Source organism: Gymnodraco acuticeps, unplaced genomic scaffold (genome assembly GCF_902827175.1).
Source record: "Gymnodraco acuticeps unplaced genomic scaffold, fGymAcu1.1, whole genome shotgun sequence".
Taxonomy (NCBI): Eukaryota; Metazoa; Chordata; class Actinopteri; order Perciformes; family Bathydraconidae; genus Gymnodraco; species Gymnodraco acuticeps.
In genome coordinates, this window is record NW_022990501.1 from 3,909,492 (window position 1) to 3,933,461 (window position 23,970).

General features: G+C 39.9%; 1 protein-coding gene across 2 annotated transcripts; it reads left to right on the forward strand.

Moving 5' to 3' along the window:
• The first annotated feature begins 786 nt into the window (after positions 1 to 786).
• On the forward strand, positions 787 to 18,750 carry LOC117552940 (moesin-like). Of its 2 annotated transcripts, XM_034226652.1 has the most exons (13): positions 787 to 1,091; positions 9,288 to 9,371; positions 9,813 to 9,908; positions 10,013 to 10,287; positions 10,404 to 10,487; positions 10,890 to 11,036; positions 11,144 to 11,240; positions 11,327 to 11,490; positions 11,783 to 11,913; positions 12,026 to 12,186; positions 12,325 to 12,417; positions 16,053 to 16,283; positions 16,677 to 18,750. In XM_034226652.1, the coding sequence occupies exons 1-13, from the start codon at positions 1,080 to 1,082 to the stop codon at positions 16,839 to 16,841; spliced, it is 1,740 nt and encodes a 579-aa protein (XP_034082543.1). In that variant the 5' UTR covers positions 787 to 1,079; the 3' UTR covers positions 16,842 to 18,750. The 2 variants fall into 2 exon arrangements, with proteins under 2 accessions (XP_034082543.1, XP_034082544.1); XM_034226653.1 differs by lacking the exons at positions 787 to 1,091; positions 9,813 to 9,908; positions 10,013 to 10,287 and having other exon boundaries at positions 9,313 to 9,371.
• Positions 18,751 to 23,970: the final 5,220 nt, after the last annotated feature.

A 23,970-nucleotide genomic window follows, 5' to 3' on the forward strand; every position in this document is an offset into this window, starting at 1 on the left:
ATACATCTAAATATCAGGTTACATTTATTTTATATTGTGATGCTTAGCTAAGTTTTTTTTTTTACTGTTCAATTCAATTATTTATGCTTTAAAAACTGGCATAATTGCTAAGTGGTCCAAAAAATATTATTGGTTTAAAATAAGTAACATATATTAAACACAGGCACATTACAATGAAAAAAGTATAGCATATTATATAAATTAATTTCAGAGTAAAGAAAACGTGTTTAGAAGTAAAGGTAATTTGTAATTTTAATGGAATACATTTTATGTAGTGAAAGAAAGAATGCTTGTTAGTTTTTTCGCTGCAGTATTTTTATTTTTGTATGTTTCCTTTATTCAAACAATACGCACAAAATCAGGAGTTCACAGGTTCTATACAGAATAAACAAATATACAAAGAAATAAATATAAAGAAAATAGTGATAAAAACAAAAGGTTACATTACGAGTAAAATATTCATCAAATACACATTTGGTTTTTGATTCCCTTCTTTTTTTTTAAATATATCATACCGGTGCCATATTGTTGTACTTCTAAGTACAAATGTGCAACATTTGGTTTAGTCAATCTATTTCTTCGTGTGAATGTGACATTTGAATTAAAAAAAAGAAAACAATACTTGTATCAATTCCATCACCTTTAAAGTGTATACAAATGTCCTCCTAACTACAATTCTATCGTCTTTTTAGAAATACTTTTTGTCTGCAGTAGAGGCAGCACTGCAGCCATGATGATGCGGCTGCTGAGGCGGAGTCAGCCGGCCTGAAGCCTCTCTTTCTGTCTGGCTGGCCGCTGTCCTGTCATCGGCCTGGGTGTGGTCTTGCAGTCTGGGGTACCGTTAGCAGGAAATCAAGCTCCAGTCCATTTCACTTTAAGGCTAAACAAAGAAAAAAAGACTCATACGCCAGTAAGGTTGAAAATAGTCCCTCGTTGTAAAGCTAGAAGTAACGATTGTGTCCTCGCGACCGGAAGGCGTTAGATTGGCGCCGTTGTTCTGATGGGAAAAAGTTTTCCGCTGCTCGTCTGATTTATTAACTTTTTTATCAAACGTGAACCGGACGTAGAAGAAAGGAAAGATGCCGAAGACGGTAAGAATGAAAACTGCTATAACCCTATCATGTGAAAACTGCCGTATTTGTTCTGTTTCTGTCTCCATTATCGCAAGAAAAAAAGAGTTGTGACTCATTGTTTGACACTAATATGCTACTTAATATAGTGTATTAGCCTTCAAATAAGCCTAATTGCATTTCTGTTACATATTAGAGCATTTTAGCACCATTTACATCCCTTCAGACTCACCCGAGGAATAACGGGGTACTTTCCGTTATGTGTGTGCCCGTGCGCGCTCCCGCCTGTTTGTTCATTAAAATGTAGCGCGTTTAATCACATAATTCATTCAGTCTTTTGGGCTCAATGCGACACGTTGTAACGTAACTATAAGCCTCTTTACACAAATATAGAGACCGAAATTTCATTTAGAGAATCGGCTTTGAGCGGAAGCCGCTGTGTGTCCTGCAGTAGCAAACTAGCTAGGCCTCCTTTTCAGTACAAGGAGGGATTTGAACTGTCATTCACGCCAGCTGTGCTGCCCAAACGTGGAGCAAATGGAGGCAAACGTACAACAGGGAGGGGGCAAAAAGGGAGCCTCTAAGAACTAGTATGCCTTTATGGTACTATTAGGAGTAACGTTTCTCTGTCCTGTGATACTAAATGAAGAAGCACCCATAGATTTATAGATTTTTTCTGGTGTATCTTTGAACAAAGAGAAGGATGGCCGCACACAGGGATGTCTCTTTGTTTAATTCAAACAGCATCAGAACAGGAAAAGCTCAATGTTTCCGGTTTAGGCCTTCACCAGTGACACACAGAAGTGAAAGTGATGTCTAACTCATTGCATGGTTCGCCCCTTATGAAAGCAACAGTTAGGCTTTGACTCAGCATAATGCTTTTTGAATTAAGATAAAATAGAGAGTGAAATCTGTGTGCAGTCCTTCTCATCCACAGTCTGCTCGGAGATGTGATAACCACATGCACACTCTGATAATAAAAAGAACATTAAGAGTCACTCATGGGCCATTAGATGAAGTACAAAGCCATTTAGATGACAGGGTAAACGCTGCAATTCATGAAGTCACTTTATTAGTTTTCATTTTCAATGGAGCCGCTTCAGATTATTACTCCCTGGGTATATGCCTTAAACTCACAATTCATCCCCATTATAAAAAAACTCATCATTTTGAGCGATGTGACGCTAGGTTATTTTTAGTAACAGCGTAATTGTTCAAACTTGCATACATGTGTATGTTATCACTGTTGACATCATTCACCTTAACTTGTGAACTCTTGCACTTCCAAAGTACGAGTACAAATGGTAAGGAGGGCTATGGCTGCTTTCATCCTGCAGCATTCTTTCTGCTAGTACTTCCTCAATCTTTTTTCCATCTGTCAACCTGAACAAATGTCATAGCATCCTGGCATTTAAAGTGTATCTTTAAAGAGCAATCCCTATAATCATATCATCATTTAAAAATAAACTTTACAGGATAATATGACTTAAACTTTGTGTAAGTCAAATTATCCTTGTGGGGCAAGTGATTATTATTAATGAGTTATTAGCAATAATTGGGTTCATTTTAGCACTGAAACAAAATGGATCAGAACAGTATTCAGTCTCCTGGAACGGCGAGGGTCAGACATTTCGCACCGCGCCTACATTGAATAGCATTACATTGTTCCTTTTTTCCCTGTGTTTATATAATCTTTATATGTGTTTTAAGCCCTTAGCTCAGTGTCAGTCTTTGGTCTAAATCTTTCAGAGGAATGCTTGTAGCCTCAACAACACCAGAGTAGTGGCCTGTAGCAGTGTGTAGCAGCTACTGAAGTAACAGCTGGGACCCCAATGACCTCTACAGAATCTGTTTGTCAGTCACGATCTGTTCACAAGCACAGGGACAGTGCAGCTGTATAGCAGAGATATTTGCCTGTACAAAATAAAGAGTTTGAAAAGAGGAAACCAGTAGTGGACAGAATACATGTTCAAGAGGAAGCATTGACGTTTTCTAAACAAACAGGGACAATAACGTGACCAAAAAGGATTGTGGGATATCTTTTAGACAACAATTCTTATATTCAATATGGGCAGCTTATGATGTGTTTCCAATGTAAAAATATAAAATAAGGTGTGGTTATATTGTCACTTTTGTACATGATGCAGCAAAGCCTAAATACATCAGACTATATGCTGCTAAGTCATCACACCCAGACATTTTCATTAGTGGTCTGTTTTCCTTGAGTACATCTTTTGTCACCGTCATGTGATGATGCAAGGCGTATGAAAGAAGGAAGCTTCACACACTGATCCAGAAAATGATCCAGAGCTCACTCGGCACCCAGGGAAAGTTGTTTCCCAGATTTGTAGTCACACCCACAGCAAGCCAGCTCGAGGAGTACATTTCATGGCTTAGAAAATCGTTTTCCATCAGCTGTTTTGGCGATCTATTCAGTGTTAACTACACAAGTCTTGACATTTCACAAAAGCAATTATTATTGCGAAACCCTGACTTTTCTGGACTCCTCTCGGCAGTGCTTAGGCTTCCAAAGGAAGTCATGTTGTGACTCAAGGTTTCTGCTCTTACATCAGTTCCTCTCTGCTAATTTCCTTGCCTGCAGCCTTATAAGGACTTTCACATCACAGTGTAGCTGTTCTCCTCCCTGCTTTCCTCTAGCAGGTCCTCTGATGCCATGCTCCACATTAGATTGTACAAAAAGTGTTTAACTCTCTGATTGTCAGTGGTATTTTTCATTTAGTGGGTATTCGTTTTGCTTTTATATTTTTTAGATGTAGCTGTGACGTGTTTCTGCATCTCATAATCTTCTAACAAAGCACACCCAATATACTTAAAGTTACCCCTTAAATCTGCCATTTTGCCATAATTACTTTAAAAGCCTTTAAACGTTTTCTGTTTAGTTGTATTGTTAGAAATGACCAAATGTTGTTATAAAGCGTTTTTTTCCAGTTCACAGACTGAAATGCTGAACAGGCCTTGACAACAGTAACAGTTTCTCTTATTTTCCTTCTTGCTGTTTGAACAATAGGAGCATTTTAGTTGAAGTAGCCTACAGCAGAGAACCAGCTTGTTTTGTAACCAGTTCTTCATTGTTCCCAACTGTTTAATTAAGTTCATTATATTAACTGTAAACACATTTTTATCAACAGAAACTAGCACACAGAACTTGAGCCTATAACTTACCATTTTTGTCCGTTTTGTTGAATTCACGACAGAAGCCGTTTTCTTGTTTGGAGGACCAAACTATTAACAAGTGTGGCTATGGAGAAATGGTCAATGGAAAGACCCAGCGGTATGCAAGCAGAGGATTACAAGAGTGTGTAGTGTACATAGCAGAGCAGATTAACAGTGTGTAGAGGCAGAGCTGCTGGACAAACTACAATCAAAAGTTCTGGGGTCTTTACACAAATAGTTCAATATTTACTGTTATGAGGTTGTGAGAAAATCTGACTTCTAAAAGTAAGTTCCTTGTTGTTACTCATTTTTGTATCTCATGTAATTATCCTCTGTTTTATATCTTATTCTGTAGTTGTTTTCGGATTGAAAAGACGTGTTCACCTTGTTGTCTGTGTTTATTTGAAATCATCTCCATTTATACGGTTTGTCAAATAATCCATTTGTTGAGCTAAAACACAGATATGTAAAAGTGTGTTTCTCTACAAAGAAATGGCAAGAGAACCACTTTTAAATCGGAAGTATACCAGAGATATTCTCATACGTTTCTTGGAAATCAGTCATTCAGCATATAAAGCTTAACATCAACATATTGACTAAATAACTAAATCAATTGTAAGACCAAAATGACTGATGGCAGTCCTACACCCAACTTTAATGGACAATGGCCCCTATGTTATGATAATAAAAGTGTCTGGTACAACCTTCAAGACAGCGAAATGTAAACTGTGAACATTACGTAACTAAATAAAATCATAAGCAGGTCATTAGCGAAAGCATTAGCCAACATAATATTGCATCACTTCATACTGCTAACAGAATAGCCTGTGGTTTGATCACTAGATGTCTTGTTTGGTAAACATTGTGTGTTAAGTCATTACTACACAAATATAGTTGGAGGCTATTGTACTGTTAATATGTCTGCATTGAGAGAACTGTTGCCAGTGGACATCGTGTTGATGGGACTGCAGGAATTTATTGAGAATATAGTCTTCCTTTTTTTTGGGTCTACATATTTTTGTGTATGGCTGTGACCAAAAGGTTTGATTTGAACCCAAAGGCAGAGTTGGCAGTCACAACCAGTCCGGATAAAACGGTCCTTACTTGGTCATTAGGAGGCTTACAGTTGGCAACATGATGGCAGGCACGATTAGCAAACAAATGCAGGGCAGCAGGTCAGAAGGAAGGCAATATGTCATCACCCAGAGCAGCCCAGGCAACATAGTCAATAAGGCCAGGAGTAGTAGAACCTAAGTGTGCTGGCAAACAGATCGGAACCCCAAGTCACGGCAGCATTTTTGGCCTTGATCCAGATTACACATTTTTTGATCACAAGGTAATGTTAACTGAGTTCTCGTTAGTGCATGAGACACAATCTCCGAAATGTGCCTTGTCCTACCAAATGTCAGCATCAATTATGAGCAAAATTCTCCCTTATTCTAGTGTTCTGTCCTTTTTTCTTGACAGACTATTTTAGGGTCTTTATCAAAATGATTTTTAAAAAACCTGGGAAATTGGCGCGGACCGGGCCAATTCAAGCCTTGGGGAATATTATGAAATGACAGGCCCAAAAGCTCTACAATAGAGAGAACACCCATGATGTAAGAATACATCCAAAGGATATAGAAGATTGGAAAGGATGAAACAGCGCCCTCTACCACACATTTTTTAGAAAGCTACTTTAGAATTCTTGACATTTAATTGTTTTTTTTAAAGTGGTCGTGGGAAACGGTTATAAAAGACCCTTTGCCCTTTGTGTTTACTGTTCCCCTGGTTAGGGAGAACACTCCTCTTCTACATCCTCCCTCTTCCTGTCACCCAACCTGATTCTTCTATGTTATCCTTCAAGGCCCACCAGCACAGGCTATGTATCAGAGAGGATTCTCTGTATATTGGATTCTGAGGACATAATCATGCTTATTGTCTTTCCACATGATTTTCTTTTCATTATTAGCTGCAAGCAATGAGGGCTGTTATGCTGGGCCTCTCACAGATGTGTTCATCACTGCACATTAACAGCTTCGCATCACTGCATAGCTGTTAACTATGTGACAAGGTTAGAGTGGAAATATCTGTACCTAGCCTGTAAACAAATTCTGACACAACTGTTCCACCTCCTTAAACCTTTCATTTATTTTGTCTCCTAAGTGGATCATTATTTTGTAGCCTCTAAAATCCACACATCGTCTTTCAGACAGGCTGTGGATAGGGTGGTGGTAGATGTCAGTAGCATGGTTGCTGTGGTAACCAGGGTGGATCCATTGTTAAGAGATGTTAAGCGTAGTTGCTGACCTTGTACGACTGTTGTGCATAGCATTACTCAGAAGTATGACTCAGATATAGCAACCGTTGTGTATAGAAACTTGTTATATATGTGCCACAAATCAGATAGCCTTTAAATGCATGGCCTGTGCTAATAAGCTCAGCTGACCTCTCGCATGAATCTTGCCTTGTATTGTTTGTGGAGTCAAATTAGTATAGTACTAGATATTGACCATCCTACTTACGAATTCTGTCAGCATCCACATACATAAGGATGCTCCCGAGCCAACAATTCTCTTGCTACTGAAACCACTTTGCGGTATCTTCATGTCGTCATGGCTTTGATTGTGAGCAGCACACACAGATAGCACTGGGATGGGAATGTAAGGGGCGTGACTGAATGCCGGGACATGAAGGATTTCCAGAGAACATTTGTATGCTTAATGTCCTTCCTGTAACATTGTTTTTGAATGAAAAGCGGAAGTTCACATGCATATGAATTTTGAACATCTGAGTAAAAAAAGTGTTATTTTAGACTGTTCTTATAACACTTGCCATGCCCTGGGCTGTACTGCTTGAACCGAACCCTCTCTATCAGTTCCAGTGGTTTTGCTTCCTCTAACTAATAAGGTAACAATGGATGTTTCCCAGTTCCCATGTGGGTTTACTTCTCCATTTTTGCGTTATTCTTGATAGCTCTATCATATAAAACAAAGTGGTACACTACTGAGAAATAATATATACTGAGTTTTATCTCTGTTGATTCATTGGTTTAGTGTTCAGCATTACAACTAGTACCAATACTAATCAGTTGTAATTATACTGATATTAGGTCTAACTTCATTTGCCTTCTTCTTGATAATATGGATTTAATGCATTGTTGACCTGCGTCCAAATCCATGCAAGTGAATGAATGAATGCAGATATGTGCAATGTCAGCCTGCTGTTGGTCGAAAAGGTTACTTTTGATTATGGTTATGGCCAAATGCCCAGTTGTGAACACATATCTCTAATGATTGCAGCACTATATGACTGCAGCAAATGCCCTTTCTTCCAATGTCATCGTAATTGTCTCCTCCTTGGTCCATGCTACACACTTTCGCCAAGTTTAATTCAATTTGGCTTGACATGTTTTCCGTAAACCTACTGCCAGACAAATAGACGATAGCCAATTTGAAGACCTACCTAACCCCTTGATGTAATACAATAACCCAAAGTTTCACGCAGTCAGTGGATTTGAGATATGCATGATAATATACATAGTTGTACCTTTGTAAAAGCTGTTAATGGTCCTGCTGTGATAAAACAAAGTTAAGAATATGTCATGGAAACTTGACACGTGGGCCTGGGAGGGGGTTTTAGAGCATGTGCTAATAATAGTGTGTTACATGTAAGTGTTTTTGAATTCAGGCCATGAGAGACACACCCTAACCAGGCAGAACATGTACGAGTGCAGTTCCTTTTTATGTAGAACTAGTCACACTGACAGAGGAAATGAAACAACAGGGTGGTCACGAACTGAACTCTTATCTACACTAATGAAAACATGTTCACAGAAGTTTAAAGAGTGGTATGTCTCGATGACTCGAGGCATCTGTCTCAGAGTTCAGGCCCAGGTTCTAGGTCTGGCTACAGCTCTTTCTGCTGGTGATGACAGGAAGTGACAAGAGGGGCAAGTATCCTGAGCAGTAAATGGGGTCCTGCTGACATGTATGGGAAAGAACGCAACTCTAATCAGCCCCGCAACTGGGAAATAATGCATGCCATTGTTGTTCAGCGCCGGCCTCAGCCTGCAGTTATTTCCCCACAGACATGTTTGCCGTTTTTCATCTAGAGGACAGAGAAAATGAAAAATGCCTACACTGCCAGTTTACTCATTACAGAATGAGTTTATTCTCCGGGCAAGGGACTTTAAGGTTACATATATTCATATAGTACTCAACATATCCCTCTTTTTAATATACTAACAGTCCATTCAATAAGAAAGGCCTCTGTTAATGAACTGGCTGTAACATAGTACCTGAAGAGGGTAAACCTACCTAACACATTCTATTCAAGCTTACCAGAAATCTGACAAGTTGCTTGATACACGACAGGATGTAGGCGACTCTCATGAGAGCTCAGTGTTCAGCAGCAGTGCCTCGCAGCCACCAGAGGATGTGGTTACTTCCTGTAGATACATTCTATACTGAGACAGAGTCTGATTGGCACTTTGGTCCCACACGCTGCGGGACCCTGAGACACGTGTTTGTTCATAATGAATACACACATCAAATGATTTGTTTTGAATGTGACGCTGGTGTGGTCGGCTGAGTGCTCACAGTACTGCGTGAGTGTGTGCACTGATGGTTGTGGGTGGGTGCACCTTTGCTGCTTGTGCAAAGCCAGGTTTATTTCAAACCTTCCCAACAGCTCATTTTAAAATAAGTAGAATCATAAATCATGATGCAACCTTTATACATTCTTTGTGGCAATCTGTAGATTGAATTCTGGTCTACTACCACTAGGTGGCAACTGTGGGACATTTTCAAATTCTATTCATTGTAAATGTAAGTAAAGAAACATGGTTCTTCTTTTGTTTTATTAAAGGCTAAATGCTCAAACATCATTTATACGTTGGTCATTAGTTTGGAAACAAAAGTCAGAAAAATCTCTGTTCAAGAGATTCACAATAACACCATGATTTATGTGGGATACGTTCACTTGAACTACAATGCTGTGTACTGTGTATAGAGTTATCGTGTATAAAAGTGTTCATCTCTTGGATGTTTTTCCCCTCAGATCAGTGTAAGAGTCACCACGATGGATGCTGAACTGGAGTTCGCCATCCAGCCAAACACAACGGGGAAACAACTCTTTGACCAGGTATGAAAAAGTGATAACTTGTCACCAGTGTTATGCTTTCTAATGAGACAAACACGTGCTTAAGTTATATGTACCTATTACCCAAATAGTTGTATAACTTATTATTAAGGATATAACAATTATTACAGTCAATGCAGTACATTTACTGCCATATAAACAACACATTGCATATTTTACTGCAATAACGATAAAGTACAACAAAATGCATTCATAATGTAACATTTTGAATGCATTTGTTTGTATATTGTTGTCCCATGAAGGGTTAGGAGGTTCCTAGTTCACACAAAACACGTTTCTTTGCTGTCTTTGTGTTGGATGTTTGATAGTGTGAATTAAACTAACTGCACCTGTTGCCTGTGGTTCATAGACCTGTTATAGAACAGTGTACTCATGTTCTGGTGAGGAGGCCCATCATGAATACTTCTGCTGTTATATTTTCAGGTTGTTAAGACCATCGGTCTGCGAGAGGTTTGGTACTTTGGACTCCAATACCAGGATACAAAGGGTTTCTCTACATGGCTCAAGCTCAATAAGAAGGTAGCTAACACAGTTCTGACATTCTTTGTCAAAATTGAACTACTTTGCTTTACCTGATTCTGTTAACAGAAGTTAAACCTCACCTGTGTCCCGTTTAATTTAAGGTGACAGCCCAGGATGTGAGGAAGGAAAGCCCGCTGCTTTTTAAGTTCCGTGCCAAGTTCTTCCCCGAGGATGTGACAGAGGAGTTAATCCAGGACGCCACGCAGCGGCTGTTCTTCCTGCAGGTGAAGGAGGGAATCCTAAATGACGACATCTACTGCCCTCCAGAGACAGCAGTGCTCCTGGCCTCCTACGCCGTGCAGGCCAAGTATGCTGACTACAACAAGGAAGTGCACACCCCAGGCTATCTGTCCGGTGAACAGCTGCTCCCTCAGAGGTAACACAGGTTTATGTCACCGTCTCCACAGGATAAATGTCACCTTTCGCCCAGTGTCTTGGCACAAGATGTGTTTCTCTGCATGACTTCTGACACTTGGATGTCTTGATTTTCAGAGTTTTGGACCAACACAAGCTCAACAAGGACCAATGGGAGGAGAGGATTCAAGTGTGGCACGAAGAACACAAGAGCATGATGAGGTAACAGCTCACACACAAGTGAACACTACATGATTGAAGAAGACATCTTTGCTGAAAGCAGTTCACTGTAAAATGCCAAGCGTGTAATCTACAGCTTTCACTGATACCTTTTTTCTTTAAACTGAACCAAGTATTGCCAGTTGGCAGGGTGTTTAGGAAACCTTAACAGTGAAGTGTTGGGATAGCAAACACCCGAATACACATCAACATACCATGCTGTTGTTAGCTAACACATGATCTCAGCTATGTCTTGTCTCTGGGAAGGTAAAAGGGTCGTTCTTGACATTGTGTCCAAACTGTTAATATCATGGAAAGGCAATTCCCTTTATATGGGCTGGAGATCTTGCGTTTTGTGTGATTTTTGAAACTGTTATAGCAACACAAGCACTTTGTTTTCCACAGAGAGGAGTCCATGATGGAGTATCTGAAGATCGCTCAAGATCTGGAGATGTATGGAGTCAACTATTTCAACATCAAGAATAAGAAAGGAACGGAGCTGTGGTTGGGAGTGGACGCTTTGGGGCTTAACATTTATGAACAGAATGACAAGTAAGTGATTCCACATACACGCAAGTGATTAGCATTATCAGTGAGTTTCACGTTTTAAATGTAATGCATCTGACCCAGAAATGTTATATTTGCATTGTCTTCAACAGAATGACGCCCAAAATTGGATTCCCTTGGAGTGAAATCAGGAACATTTCCTTCAATGACAAGAAGTTTGTCATTAAACCAATTGACAAGAAAGCTCCTGTATGTAAACCCTTAATATGAGCAATGTATAAATCACCTGTCTATGCATTACTCCTACTAATACAAATCTGTAACGTGTGTTTTAGGACTTTGTATTCTACGCTCCGAGGCTGCGCATCAACAAGCGCATCCTGGCTCTTTGCATGGGAAACCATGAGCTGTACATGCGCCGCCGCAAACCTGACACTATTGAAGTGCAGCAGATGAAGGCTCAGGCCAGGGAGGAGAAGAATCACAAGAAGATGGAGAGGTAAGGGATACAAACTGTTGTCTGCGACAGTACACTGTGCTACCTTAGAAGCCATTTTGAAAAATCAGGAAATACCCTTCAACTGAAAATGTACCAAATGTAATCACCACAGTTTGTTACAGACCTATATGGCCTGCTTTTAAAATGTCAATAAGAGGCTCAGGTCTTTGCTGGTTATGTGTAGATGAGTATATATATATAAATACCCTGTGTATAATATGGTGGTCCTCTGCTCATATGATCATCATTTCTGTATAATTGAATACCTTTTGTTTATGTTGACTACAACTAGAGCTCTTCTGGAGAATGAAAAGAGGAAACGAGAAGTTGCCGAAAAAGAAAAGGAAAAGATTGAAAAGGAAAAGGAGGACCTGATGGAGAGATTAAGGCAGATCGAGGAGCAGACGAAAAAAGCCCAAGAAGGTGGGTTACTGTGAGATTTAAAGAAAGGATTGTGTGTGCACTGTAATCAAATGGTTTATTTCTGACATGATGCTGACCTTTAGTGTTCCTCTGTTCGTGTGTGTGTGCACAGAGTTGGAGGAGCAGACGCACAGGGCTCTGGAGCTGGAGGTGGAGAGGAAGAGCGCTCAGCAGGAGGCTGGACGTCTGGAGAACGATCTGAAGAGCGCCGAGGACGCCAAGTCAGCCCTGCTGCAGCAGTCAGAGAACCAGATGAAGAACCAGGAACACCTGGTCAGTTAACACAAAACAATAATAGTCTAACCATAGGAATTGAAACTAGAAATATGTAAGGCTTTTTTTCCCGATTTCAATTAAATGTGTTCCAATGCTTCAAATATTTCAAATATCTCAAAGAAAATGTCCTTTTAGGCGACAGAGTTGGCCGACCTGACTTCGAAGATCTCCCTCCTGGAGGATGCCAAGAAAAAGAAGGAGGATGAGGCAGTGGAGTGGCAACAGAAGGTATGATCTGTAACCCTACTTTTTGTGGTAACCCAATATTATTCTTTTTTTTTTATTACAATGACTGCAACATTAAAGGTGGGGTAGGTAAGTTTGAGAAACCGGCTCGAGATACACTTGTTGTTATATTCATGCCCGGCGCCGTGGGAGGGCCAGGCCCTCCCATTTGACATTCCTGCCCTCCCCCAATAAACACGTTTTTTATTATTTCTAAAAAAATATTTTTTTTAAATTTTTTTTAATTATAAATAAACTGTGAACTTTTATGCTACGATGTATGTGATGTCAGAACAAACAAAAAAAAATCGCAGGCTACGTCAAATAAATGCATGTGTCTGTGATTTGTGATTCGTCCCCATTTAGACCAATCACAGCGTCACACTCTGCCGCCTATTCTGGATTTGTTTATTGTGCATTCTGTAGACTCCCATTTCTGTTTGCATTACACAATGGACATAAAAAATTGGCTCAAAAGGTCTAAGGATTTATTAAAACGAAATAGCGATGAAAGAACTGCAGCCGATGGTGCTGCACCTGCCGTTGCAGCAGCACGCCTTAATGTCACAAGCTTGACCTCGGCAAACCCCGGGGCTTAGTTAGCGATGATCTTGGGGTTAATAAACCCAACCAGGTGAAGCTGGATCGTTATCCAGGGAGATTGTTTTCAGGAAAGAAGCGCACTTTTGCCGCTGCATGGTACACAACAGACCATGGCTTGAATATTCGTTAAAAGCAGACGCAGCCTTTTGTTTCCCCTGTAGACAGTTTAAAGTCAATACGTCTTCATCTGATGCAGCTTTTACTGTCAAAGGTTTTTGCGACTGGAAACACGCATTACAGACTGATAAAAGACTGCTAAGGCATGCCGCATCAAAAGAACACATTTCATGTGAGAGTTTGTGGAGAGAGAGAGACAGATACGCGAGGAAACAAATAAGGAAATTAGTACTTTGGTGCAGATCAGCTGCACGGAGCCGTTATTACGTGTCAGCTGTCGTTGATATTATAGCTTTTTTAGCTGTCAACCAACTCCCTCTCAGAGTTGACTCGATTCACTCCACAGCATGTCCGAGTCAGGCAGTGCATAGGAAAATAAACCATGCCCAAGGTGGGCTAAACAGTTAATCGTCTCCGTTTCTACTATTTCTCTCCGAGTGCAGCGATGAGGAAGCTGCCATCCGTAACCAGTGTGCCTTGCTCGTGATTTACCAGTGTTTGTGCTGCCACGCACACAATGTTTCAAAGTGGTTTCTATGTTGCCCTTTATTGGTGTATGTATTTGCGATAAGTGTGCGTCTTTACGCAATGCTGTTGAACTTGCTGTTTGATATATATTGTGCCGCAGGCCCGCAGCACGTGACGGTTTTGTGTGCCCTCCCATGAAAATCATATGCCCTCCCTTTAAATTTGTTCTGGCGCCGGGTCTTGTTATGTTCCATGGAATGCTCTTAACATCCCGATAGCAAATAATATCTTAAGTGCTTTGACAAAAAATCCATAAAGAAAATTCATCTGTGTAAGCCGTAGTACTGTAAAAAGCACGACCAATCATCTGAGCCGGCCCGGCTAAAGTAACTGGATGGCCTACCTGCCTGTCAGCCTTCCATCTGTGCACAAACTTATCTCGTGCCCTCATTGGTCATGTGCGCGTTCATGTGTGTGTTGGAGGAGGGGCTCTGTGAGGAAGTGGGAGATTTTTCCCGGTTGTGTATTTTCAAATGATAGCGATCTCGAGCTGGTTTCTCCAAAATTACCTACCCCACCTTTAAGGTACAAAGGAGCAGGGCCGCCCCTGGCCAACTTGGGGCCCCAAGCAACATTGTGAGATGAGGCCCCCCCCCCCAACCGACAGGAGTGAAACACGTTTTTTTGGAAACAAAGTAGGCTACTTTGCAAATATAATTCCTGTTTATTATTAGTATCAACAGTTACTTTTGTATACAGTGAGGTAAATGGTAAATGTGCATGTATGTCGTTCAGTGTGCGTTTACAGGTGAATACGTCTGCATTACCTGCCAAATACTAGCCTCAAAAAGATTAAAATATAATGAATGCACAGTGATTCCCGCAGAAATGAAATATACTTTGGGAGAACGACTCGGGGAAAATTAGGATGAGCCCCAACGGTCAAAACATTTGTTTTCCCTCCCAGAGCTGTCAGTGCAGCGCCTCCACAGATCTGGCGCCCTAGGCGAACATGGTTACGCTGTAGAAAGTGTAGGTACAACGCTACATTTCCCGCCCCACCGCAGTCATACAGTAGGCTACGGAGAGCGGCGAGAAACATTTCCTCATGCATCGAAAAGCGGAACCGAAATTCACATTTCTAAATGATGCCGTTGGAATCGAAATGTTGGAACTGGTTCCAAACCGGAACCGGTTCTCGGTACCCAACCCTACTCATGACATGAAAAGATAGTGTAGACTTAGCAGCGTTAATAGGTAGTTACAGTTACACAGACACATGTCTTCTTCCTTCCCCTCTTGCCCTCTAAATATGTGTTATGGCCATCGTGTGGTGAGAAGTGAGAACGACAGCTAGGTTACTGTGATGATTCACTGGTTAAATATATTTTGTGGGAGAGAAACTCCCTCTTGAGGGAACTTTGGGATTTTAGCCTTTGCAGACCCTTAACATGCACAAAAACTATACAACTTATATGGGAAACCCCCAAAAACATAGTAGGGCCCATTTTGAAAAAGGTAAAAGTGAATTAACGAGTTGCAGCACTGCTTTTTGTGAAGCCAAATGGCATCACAAATAGAAGTTAAAGGAACCTGTGTTTGGTGGTCAGCTATATTGGCATTCAAACTGAGCTCAGTGTTGCTGACGGTGTCCCCCACCCCTCCCCCTCCCTGGTGGCACGGTGAGGGGCAGACATTCCTGAGGCCTTGTTGTGGTGTGTTTCTGGGGGAGGGGTTGAAGTTCACAGCTTCCCTCTTGTCTTTTTTGGTAAAGACCAATGTGTGCCAGCCCAGCCCTGACATTCTTTTGAGCAGTGTGACTCATGCTGTTTGGGGGGGGTGACGGCTGTCTTCAAGTTAAGGAAATCCTGCCATAACTCTATTGCGCTAATATGATATCCTGCCTTTTAAAAGAATGCTATGTTAAGTGGTGGTTTCCATGTTGTGCCTTTTTGGCAAACACTTTAGTTCCAGTTCAAATTTCCAGTCTTACTCAGAATAGGCTCTGATTCCTAGCTGCTTATGGAACTCTGGTCAGTTACATTTCGTCAGTCATTTTTTCAGCAGATTTAAAGGGTAATGCCACCAAATCGAAAACATATCAAATCTTATTTTCAAAGCCTGGGGGGATTAAATTAATACTTAAGAGCGTCTCTATCAAAGCCAGAAAATAGAGAATTTTAAAACTATTACTTGTGAAAGTATCGAGCCTGAAGCTGCTCCATAGGCAATTATTAGGAAAATCATTGTTGGACCCACAGAGAAATGTATCCCAAAAACATTGGTTAGAGGGTTTTTAATTTGTGTGGCTTTGAGTGTGTAGTGTGTAGAATCAGAATGACTTGTTGTTAGTATTTTGGACTCTCAACACATTTCTATCCATACACTCTCTGTCAAAATGTTAGCCAGCCTTATAAATGACCTAATTGGCTCTGTCTCTCTTCTCTCAGGCCGTCATGGTGCAGGAGGACCTGGAGAAGACCAAAGAAGAGCTGAAAAGCAAAGTGATGGTGGTTCACATTCAGGAGCCCCTGAACGAGGAGAACGAGGACGAGGAGAACGACGAGAGCAGCGCCGAGGCCAGCGCCGAGTTCGGGGCGGAGGTGGCGTTCCAGGACCGGAGCGAGGAGGAGCGCATGACCGAGGCCGAGAAGAACGAGCGCCTGCAGAAACATCTACTCGTAAGTCCTCCCTCATATCTCATACATGATTATACGGAACATTCACATACACCCGTGTTGTGATGGGTGTATGTGATGATTTGTAAGTAGGAAATATAAATGCACTTTAGGGGACGCTTGCATTTCTCTTAAAGTAGACCCAGAGGGTGAATCCGTCATATTGTATTGATTTTCTAAAGAGTATTGTGTGTTTATTATATATGGAGGATCATAAGGGAAATATGTGATTTTTATTTTTTAAATCTACCCGAATTCTGCAATTAAGTCAGAATTCTGAGAAAAACGAAAATGGACTTTTGGTCAGATCAGTAAAAACATTAGCCCATTGGGCCCTTGTGCTCTTTTGACACCCTCCTGTGAGCTGTTTTAATTCTGTGGTGACTGTGTTTTCAGGCTCTGAGCTCAGAGTTGGCCAACGCTCGGGATGAGAGCAAGAAGACGGTGAACGACATGATCCACGCGGAGAACATGAAGGCGGGGCGAGACAAGTACAAGACCCTCAGACAGATCCGCTCAGGAAACACCAAGCAGCGCATCGACGAGTTCGAGTGCATGTGATGCGCTCGCTCAGCGCCGCTAAAGCCCACACAGCTGGACTGCAGTCCTGCCTCACACGAGCTGTTCCCCCCTGCCCAAATAAATCAGATCCACATCATGACATGGTTGCACAAGCACAGCACAGTGTACAAACATGGATCGGGAAAATACTCCATTTGTTATCATTCCTAACTTTGAATTTAGGCAAGTCACTGGTTGAAAAGGGACATACTGTATTGTATTAGTACATTCCTCACAAGGGGTTTATGTAGCATTTGATTAATGTGCTCACGCCTCATTTCATGACACATTGAGTTAGCATTTTAAATTTCTTTATATATTTCTGTCGCCTTTTTGTATCATGATTTCAAAATAAAAGGCTCAGAGACCAGTCCCTCTTTCTGAGTGGTCTCTAACCCTGTCGACATGTTCCTGCTGCACACATGCAACGGTTCTTCACAGCAAGCTGGATTTTATTATGATCTGATGCTCAGAGTTTAAACCCAAACGCACTGTTATGTGTTTATGTGGAGCATTTTTAGAGCAGTATTATTTTTTGCCAATTTATAATTTGAGTGTATTCTGGATCTGCCTACTGTTACAAATCATTCAGTATTTACACCCCAACGAGATATTAAAAATCGATACCATTTAAATTATTTTGTCTGTTTTTACATTTCTGAACAGTCAGTTTGCAACTCTATGTTGCTGTTATTCAGTGCCAATACATTTAGTCAGCATTCAATTAAAAACATCATTTGAAGTTGATTTCACTGTCTCTTTAAGAGTTTTACCGTAGTTGTATTGCTATGCTTTTATGTTTTAATACTGCTTATCAGTGAGGATGTTGTTTGATAATCAGAATGCATAGATATAACCCGTACAGCATAAGGAATCACACTGTAGTCGTTACAAGTCAAGTTGGCTTTTGTTTTCATAGAATCTAATGCATAGAGTTAAATAATTTCATTATACATGCACTGGAAAACCAATGAGTCAAGAAAGCTTTCTGGACATGATTTCCATTGCATGCATGTTTGATATACTGATTTGTGTATTTTGTAATTTGGATTTGGCAGAAGTGATATAATTTTGAGGTGGAAAGCAGACACCACTGAGGATATTTTTGTATTATAAAACCTAGAAGTACTTGTCAAATTTAAAAGTTTTGATTGTGAAGGAACAGGATTCTGAAAACAGTATTTTTTGTAATTGAACAGCTCTCTGCTGCAGGAACAAGCAACACCCCAGAGCCTGGGACAGGACCAATGAACAGCCAGAAGCTCGAGAAAACTGTCCATGGCATGTTGCTAAAGACAGGCAAAATACCATGAAGGGAAATATCAAACCAGGCCTAAACATTTTGCCTACAAATGTACATAATTTCTTTCAGCATTTCTCCTGATTCGTTTCGGCTTCAGAAATATTAAGGGGTTTGCTTGTTGTCGGATTTTTTTAGAAATTAGTGTTTCAAAGATTTATTTACATTATTTTGCGAGTTTAAAGTAAATGTATTTTAGATTTTTTTTAATGTTATTGTCATTTGTACCGATATGCATTTTGATACTCAGTATTCTCGCCCATTGCGTGGTCTAGTTTGTGTATGTGCCATGAGATAAAATGCAGTTGTTGCTATTTTAAATAGCTCTCCATGCCTTCAACAGTTACTTTTATAATGCTGCACTGTATGTTATACCTGAAGCACCGTGTATTGACTGCCTTCTTTGAAGAATCAAGTGTACTTTGTACCCGAGTCATGTCTGAAAAAGAAATGTATTAAAAGATGCTTCTCAATATTTTGTCTTGAATTAAAAAAGGGCTGAGTCATAATTTTGTAAATCTAGAGACAGTGCCTTGTCCAAGTTTTTCATCAGATCTTGCTGCTTCAAGTCTTCCTTTTACCAACGAATAAAAGTCAAATTGAACTGTACATTCTTCACCTGATTATTTCCTTACTTTTACTTTTAACTACTTTATGTCTGTGATGAATGAAGTATAAAACCAGCTCATTTAGTGGTCTTACATAAGCATCATGACATAAATGTAATTTGTGGGGTATTTTGCTTCTATGACATGCCTTTGTTCAGAATAGTTGAAATAAAACATCAAAAATAGTTTATTTGACTAACTTCGTCTATATTTGTTGGAAGAAATCTCATAATTTCAACAAAAGTTTGCATTGTATAATGCCCCGCTACAATACTTAAAGATGACAATACAAAAAACTGAAAAATAGTCTTAAAATAAATAATCTTCTTGGTGAATTTCATAGTAAAAATGTATTAGTTTAAGTGTTTTACTAGTAGCTTTAGTGTCTTTTTTTTATACGTTTCATTCCTATCCATATTTTTGAAAGATCTACTGAGGATCTACATCATTAATAGACTTATTTATATATCATCTTATTCTAAAAAGCCTGGCTAAAAATACATTTGATTTTCAAGTGGATATTCACAATTTATTTACATTTATCCAAAACCTTCAATGTCTACAAACTGAAACAAATATTTTAAACCTGGCTTTATCCAATAATGAGTTTAATTTTTATGCCAATTATATTGAATAAGATACTGCCTAATTTGAATATAAATAACAAAAAACATGTCAGTAGACTTCAATCAACTGGGGAAATTTCATGGTAATATCTGACAATTTTTAAATGAATGTTGCCCTATTTACCTGAAGTGTCTCTTGACTCTACAGTGATCACACTCAGAACATCTGCCTTTGGCCCTGCATTCAGGCCCCATTTACACGGGAACGCAAACTAACCGAATTCGATATCAAAAAAGTATTCCGTTCACACGGATACGGCTCAATAATTGTGTCCCTTCACACGAGACCGCTCGAGCTGCTGGAGACGCTGTAGTACATATGCCGGGCCTGTAAGTGGCGCTGCACTTCCGCCACAAAATACACCAAAAGCAGCGAAGAAGACCCCCCGAGCGTGGTTGCCATGGTTGCCTGGTTGCCCTTCTGTTTATTCTCCGCGGTGGATTTAGCAACATGTAGTTCATGTTGTTCTCCTTGTCCACTTGACACAGCCCCACCTAGTGTCAGCAGAAAGTATTACAAATAATGATTACCAAAAAAAAAAAATATATATATAAAATATATTTTAAGATCATGTTTAATCATCTGATTCGTCTGTACATTGCTATTTTAGTCTGTGTTCTTCTAATTAGTGTCTACAGTGTGTGCCTATTGAGCTGTTTTGAGCCATGTGGGACAAAACCCGATCATGCCCCTCCCTCTCACTGTCTAAGTGAATGGTGACTGTAAAAACAACCCAGTCTCACATCTAAACGTGTAATAACTACGTTGGTCCACAACTTGGTACGTAGTATTTCTACAAAAACGCCTCTGAAATTGTAAGATCCCTACGTTTTTTTTCACCATTAATTTCCAATGGCTGGCGTCTATGTCACGTGAACTTCAAATTTCTCCCCACAGAAAAAACAAAACATGGCTGACCTTCGTTTTATTCTCGGTGGAAAATGCCTATTTTAAGGTTAGTTTGGCCATTAAAATGCGTTCTGATGTCATTTGATGCGAGAAATATGAGTTGTTATTTCAGATTATGTGTGGATGTACATGATCTTTAGTTTGCTAGTTATTACGAAGATTACTTCAGGAAAGTGTGTCCATACAACTTTTTCACAACCCTGTCTCCTAAAAATTACGTTCCCACAGAACTAAACTGCATTCTCAATTACGTTTAGCTAGAAACTTATTTTCTCCCATGTTACGTTTGTTATGAACGTATCTCAAATACGTTTATTTTCTACATATCTTCTAGAAAAGTATTTTCTCCCACGTTACGTTAGTTATGAACGTATCTTAAATACGTTTATTTTCTACATATCTTTGCCATTTATTGTCTTGCTTATAATAATGATAATAGTCATTTATAAATATCATTTTAGAGCACACCTTTGAAATCGACAATCGGGCTCGATATATATAAGCTTCTTAGTTTTTGCAACAGTCTGTAAATATACACAACTTTATAATAAAATGCACACATGTACCTTTTTCTAGACTAAACACAGGTGATCCTAAGTTTAAAAAATATGAGGTTATCATGAGGTTGTTAACATCGCAAATTATCAGTGGATGTTTGCTGGAAGCCTGGAACTACTTGTAAACTGACGGACACACACAGCGTTGAGACCGGTCAGGTAGCCTACCTCTGGCTACAGGTAATGCAATTCATGACACTTATTTCAAGAAATTCAATAAATGGACATAAATTATTTATTTAACCGAACCAAACAACAATTTTTGTGAAAAGAACGTAGGCCTATAACAAGCTTGTTAACAGTAACACAAGCTCTAATGTTGTGTAATTAAAATCACATGACTAAAATGCAGTAGCGTGGCGTGGGGAAAAAATTAGGGGAAGCCAATAATAGAGGCTTCCTAATGACGTCACGGGATTTCGCGTCAGACATCTTGGAGTACCACTCTACTGGCGGCAGCGTTCAAAAATGGCGAAAATGAAAGGCTACTACGAATCACTATACCCGGAGGATAAGACCGTTTACAGAGAAAAATGTGCGTCGATTGGTTCGGTGGACCCTTATTTGATTCCCGTTAAGGATTACAGCACCGATATAAATTCATGGCCTTCACTTTCCTACTGTGATATCGTGAACTACCTGGTTTTTTCGCCTATTCCATTGTACACCATGGAGGAAATGAAGGCGTACAAAGGACTCTAGGCACATAAAGAGTTCACATCCGGGTGGATCCGCGACGTTTGCGTTGCATATCAAGGAGATGTGGCTGTAATAGCTGGAAAAGTGAGTAAATATTTCGTGAGGTCCTCTTCAGCTGGCTTTTTAAATATCCCTAAAGTCCCCCAAAATAAAATGGGTGAGGCTGCTTTTATCCACTACGCTACCAAGAAATATCAGAGGCCAACTCAGTGGACATTTTTAAACACCAGCTTTTATTTTTGTTGTACCTATATCTATATGTTTACTTTATTTTATAGGGTTTTATATTGTTGCATCAATTAACTTAGTCTTGTGTCTTATTATGTATTTTTATTATCATACCTTTTACCTCGCCGTGTCTCTTAACCTTTTAAAATGTTATATATATATATATATATGTTGTTGCTATGTACCTGTAAAGGTCTTAACATCTGATCTGAGGGGAATTTCTCGTGGTTTATTTTTAACTTGTGATTGTAAAGCACTTTGAGCTACACGTGCTTTATGAAAAGGGCTTTATAAATAAAGCTTTATTATATATTGCAATATATTTACATTCCAAAAGTTGTCAACCTATTCTTGGTTGTCAGCTTCTGTTATGTGCTACCTAGCATATGACAAGGTGGTTCTAAATAGTCAACAATCCAATAATATTTTTGTATTTTATTTTTCAGGTATTGCATTCTCAGAGTATTGGGCTGCCGCCAACATGTCCGTGGGTACTGATGAAGAAGGATGGTGCAGTCATCACAGCTAACTGCAACTGCAAGGCTGGTTTGGGATCAACATGTACCCATCTCTCCTTTTCTACATAGAAACATACGTATACTTGATGCCAAGACAGTTACCCAGGAAAAGGCGTCCCCTCTCAAAATAAACAGAAGTACTAATCAATCTGAATGACAGTGTATATATTTATTTGATTGAACTTGTTTCTTTTACATCAAATCTATATAAAGAACATGTAAGTACACGGCACCTCAGTTGTTTCCCCGACTCAGACTGCAAGGAATCTGGGTGTGATCCTAGATAACAACCTGTCCTTCACTGCAAACATCGCTGCTACAACCCGTTGCTGCAGATACACGCTTTACAACATCAGGAGGATACGTCCCCAGCTGACACAGAAAGCGACTCAGGTTCTGGTCCAGGCTCTCGCCATCTCACGCCTAGACTACTGCAACTCCCTCCTGGCTGGTCTACCTGCATGTGCCATCCGACCTCTGCAGCTCATCCAGAATGCAGCGGCTCGTCTGGTCTTCAACCTTCCTAAATTCTCCCACACCACGCCGCTCCTCCGCTCCCTTCACTGGCTTCCGGTAACTGCTAGAATCCACTTCAAGACACTGGTACTTGCTTACCATGCTGCGAATGGATCTGGCCCTTCGTACATCCAGGACATGGTTAAACCGTACACCCCAGTGCGTGCACTACGCTCTGCATCAGCCAAACGGCTCGCTGCACCCTCGCTGCGAGGGGGACCCAAGTTCCCATCAGCAAAAACACGTGGGTTTGCTATCCTGGCTCCAAAATGGTGGAATGAGCTCCCCATTGACATCAGGACAGCAGATAGCTTACACACCTTCCAGACTGAAAACGTATCTCTTTCAACTCCACTTCGAGCAATAGAACTATTAACAGAGCACTTATATACTAATAAAGGACTGGCTTACCTAAAGCTAGTTGAGTAGCACTTGAAATGTTTTGCTCTATGAAACCTGATGTACTTATATGACTCTGTTTTCTTCAAGGTTGTGTCTTGTTGGTCGAACGCACTTATTGTAAGTCACTTTGGATAAAAGCGTCAGCTAAATGCAATGTAATGTAATGTAAGTGTAACAATCAAAACAAGTTGTGCACACTAAAATGACACAAAAATCATCATTATTTAAACTGACACTCAAAGAGCAAAACCTCAGCTCAAATATCCAAAACTCTAAACACATGTTCAGCTCTGCACCCAATTTGCAATTCAACTTTCCACTTTTTAAAAGTAAAAATATAACAACAGTATATTTGTGTTTCTGCACATATTTTGGAGACTTGAACAATCTTTATTTGCAGAATTCTCTATATCAAACGCCATAAAACAGTGTGCTTGAGCACGATGGTGTGTAGTTGGTTTTACAAAATGTCTTGTACTATGAATGAAGTGTGTGCCATTTGGTGCAACAGTTTGGTTTTGGTAAGTGTTTCTGTAGTTCTGGGTGCAGTGCTTAAGTCTGCAGTATATATGAAGTGTTTTGCACTTTGTGTGTATGGTTTTGTGAATGTGTTTAGTGTTTTGAGAAAATAAGCCCTGCTTTCAAAAAATGTGTTTTAGCATTGAAAAAAACTGTAATATGAACACAATGTTAATCTCTCTGTTATGTGAGGTGATCTCTGCAGCTTACAGTTAAAGAAGCATGTACTTGTTTTTCAATGGGTAA

Excerpts from the sequence above, each read along its gene's own strand:
- LOC117552940 (XM_034226652.1), top strand. Across the intron at positions 9,372-9,812 it reads GGAAACAACTCTTTGACCAG|GTTGTTAAGACCATCGGTCT; the intron begins GTATGAAAAAGT and ends TTATATTTTCAG. Across the intron at positions 10,488-10,889 it reads GAACACAAGAGCATGATGAG|AGAGGAGTCCATGATGGAGT; the intron begins GTAACAGCTCAC and ends TGTTTTCCACAG.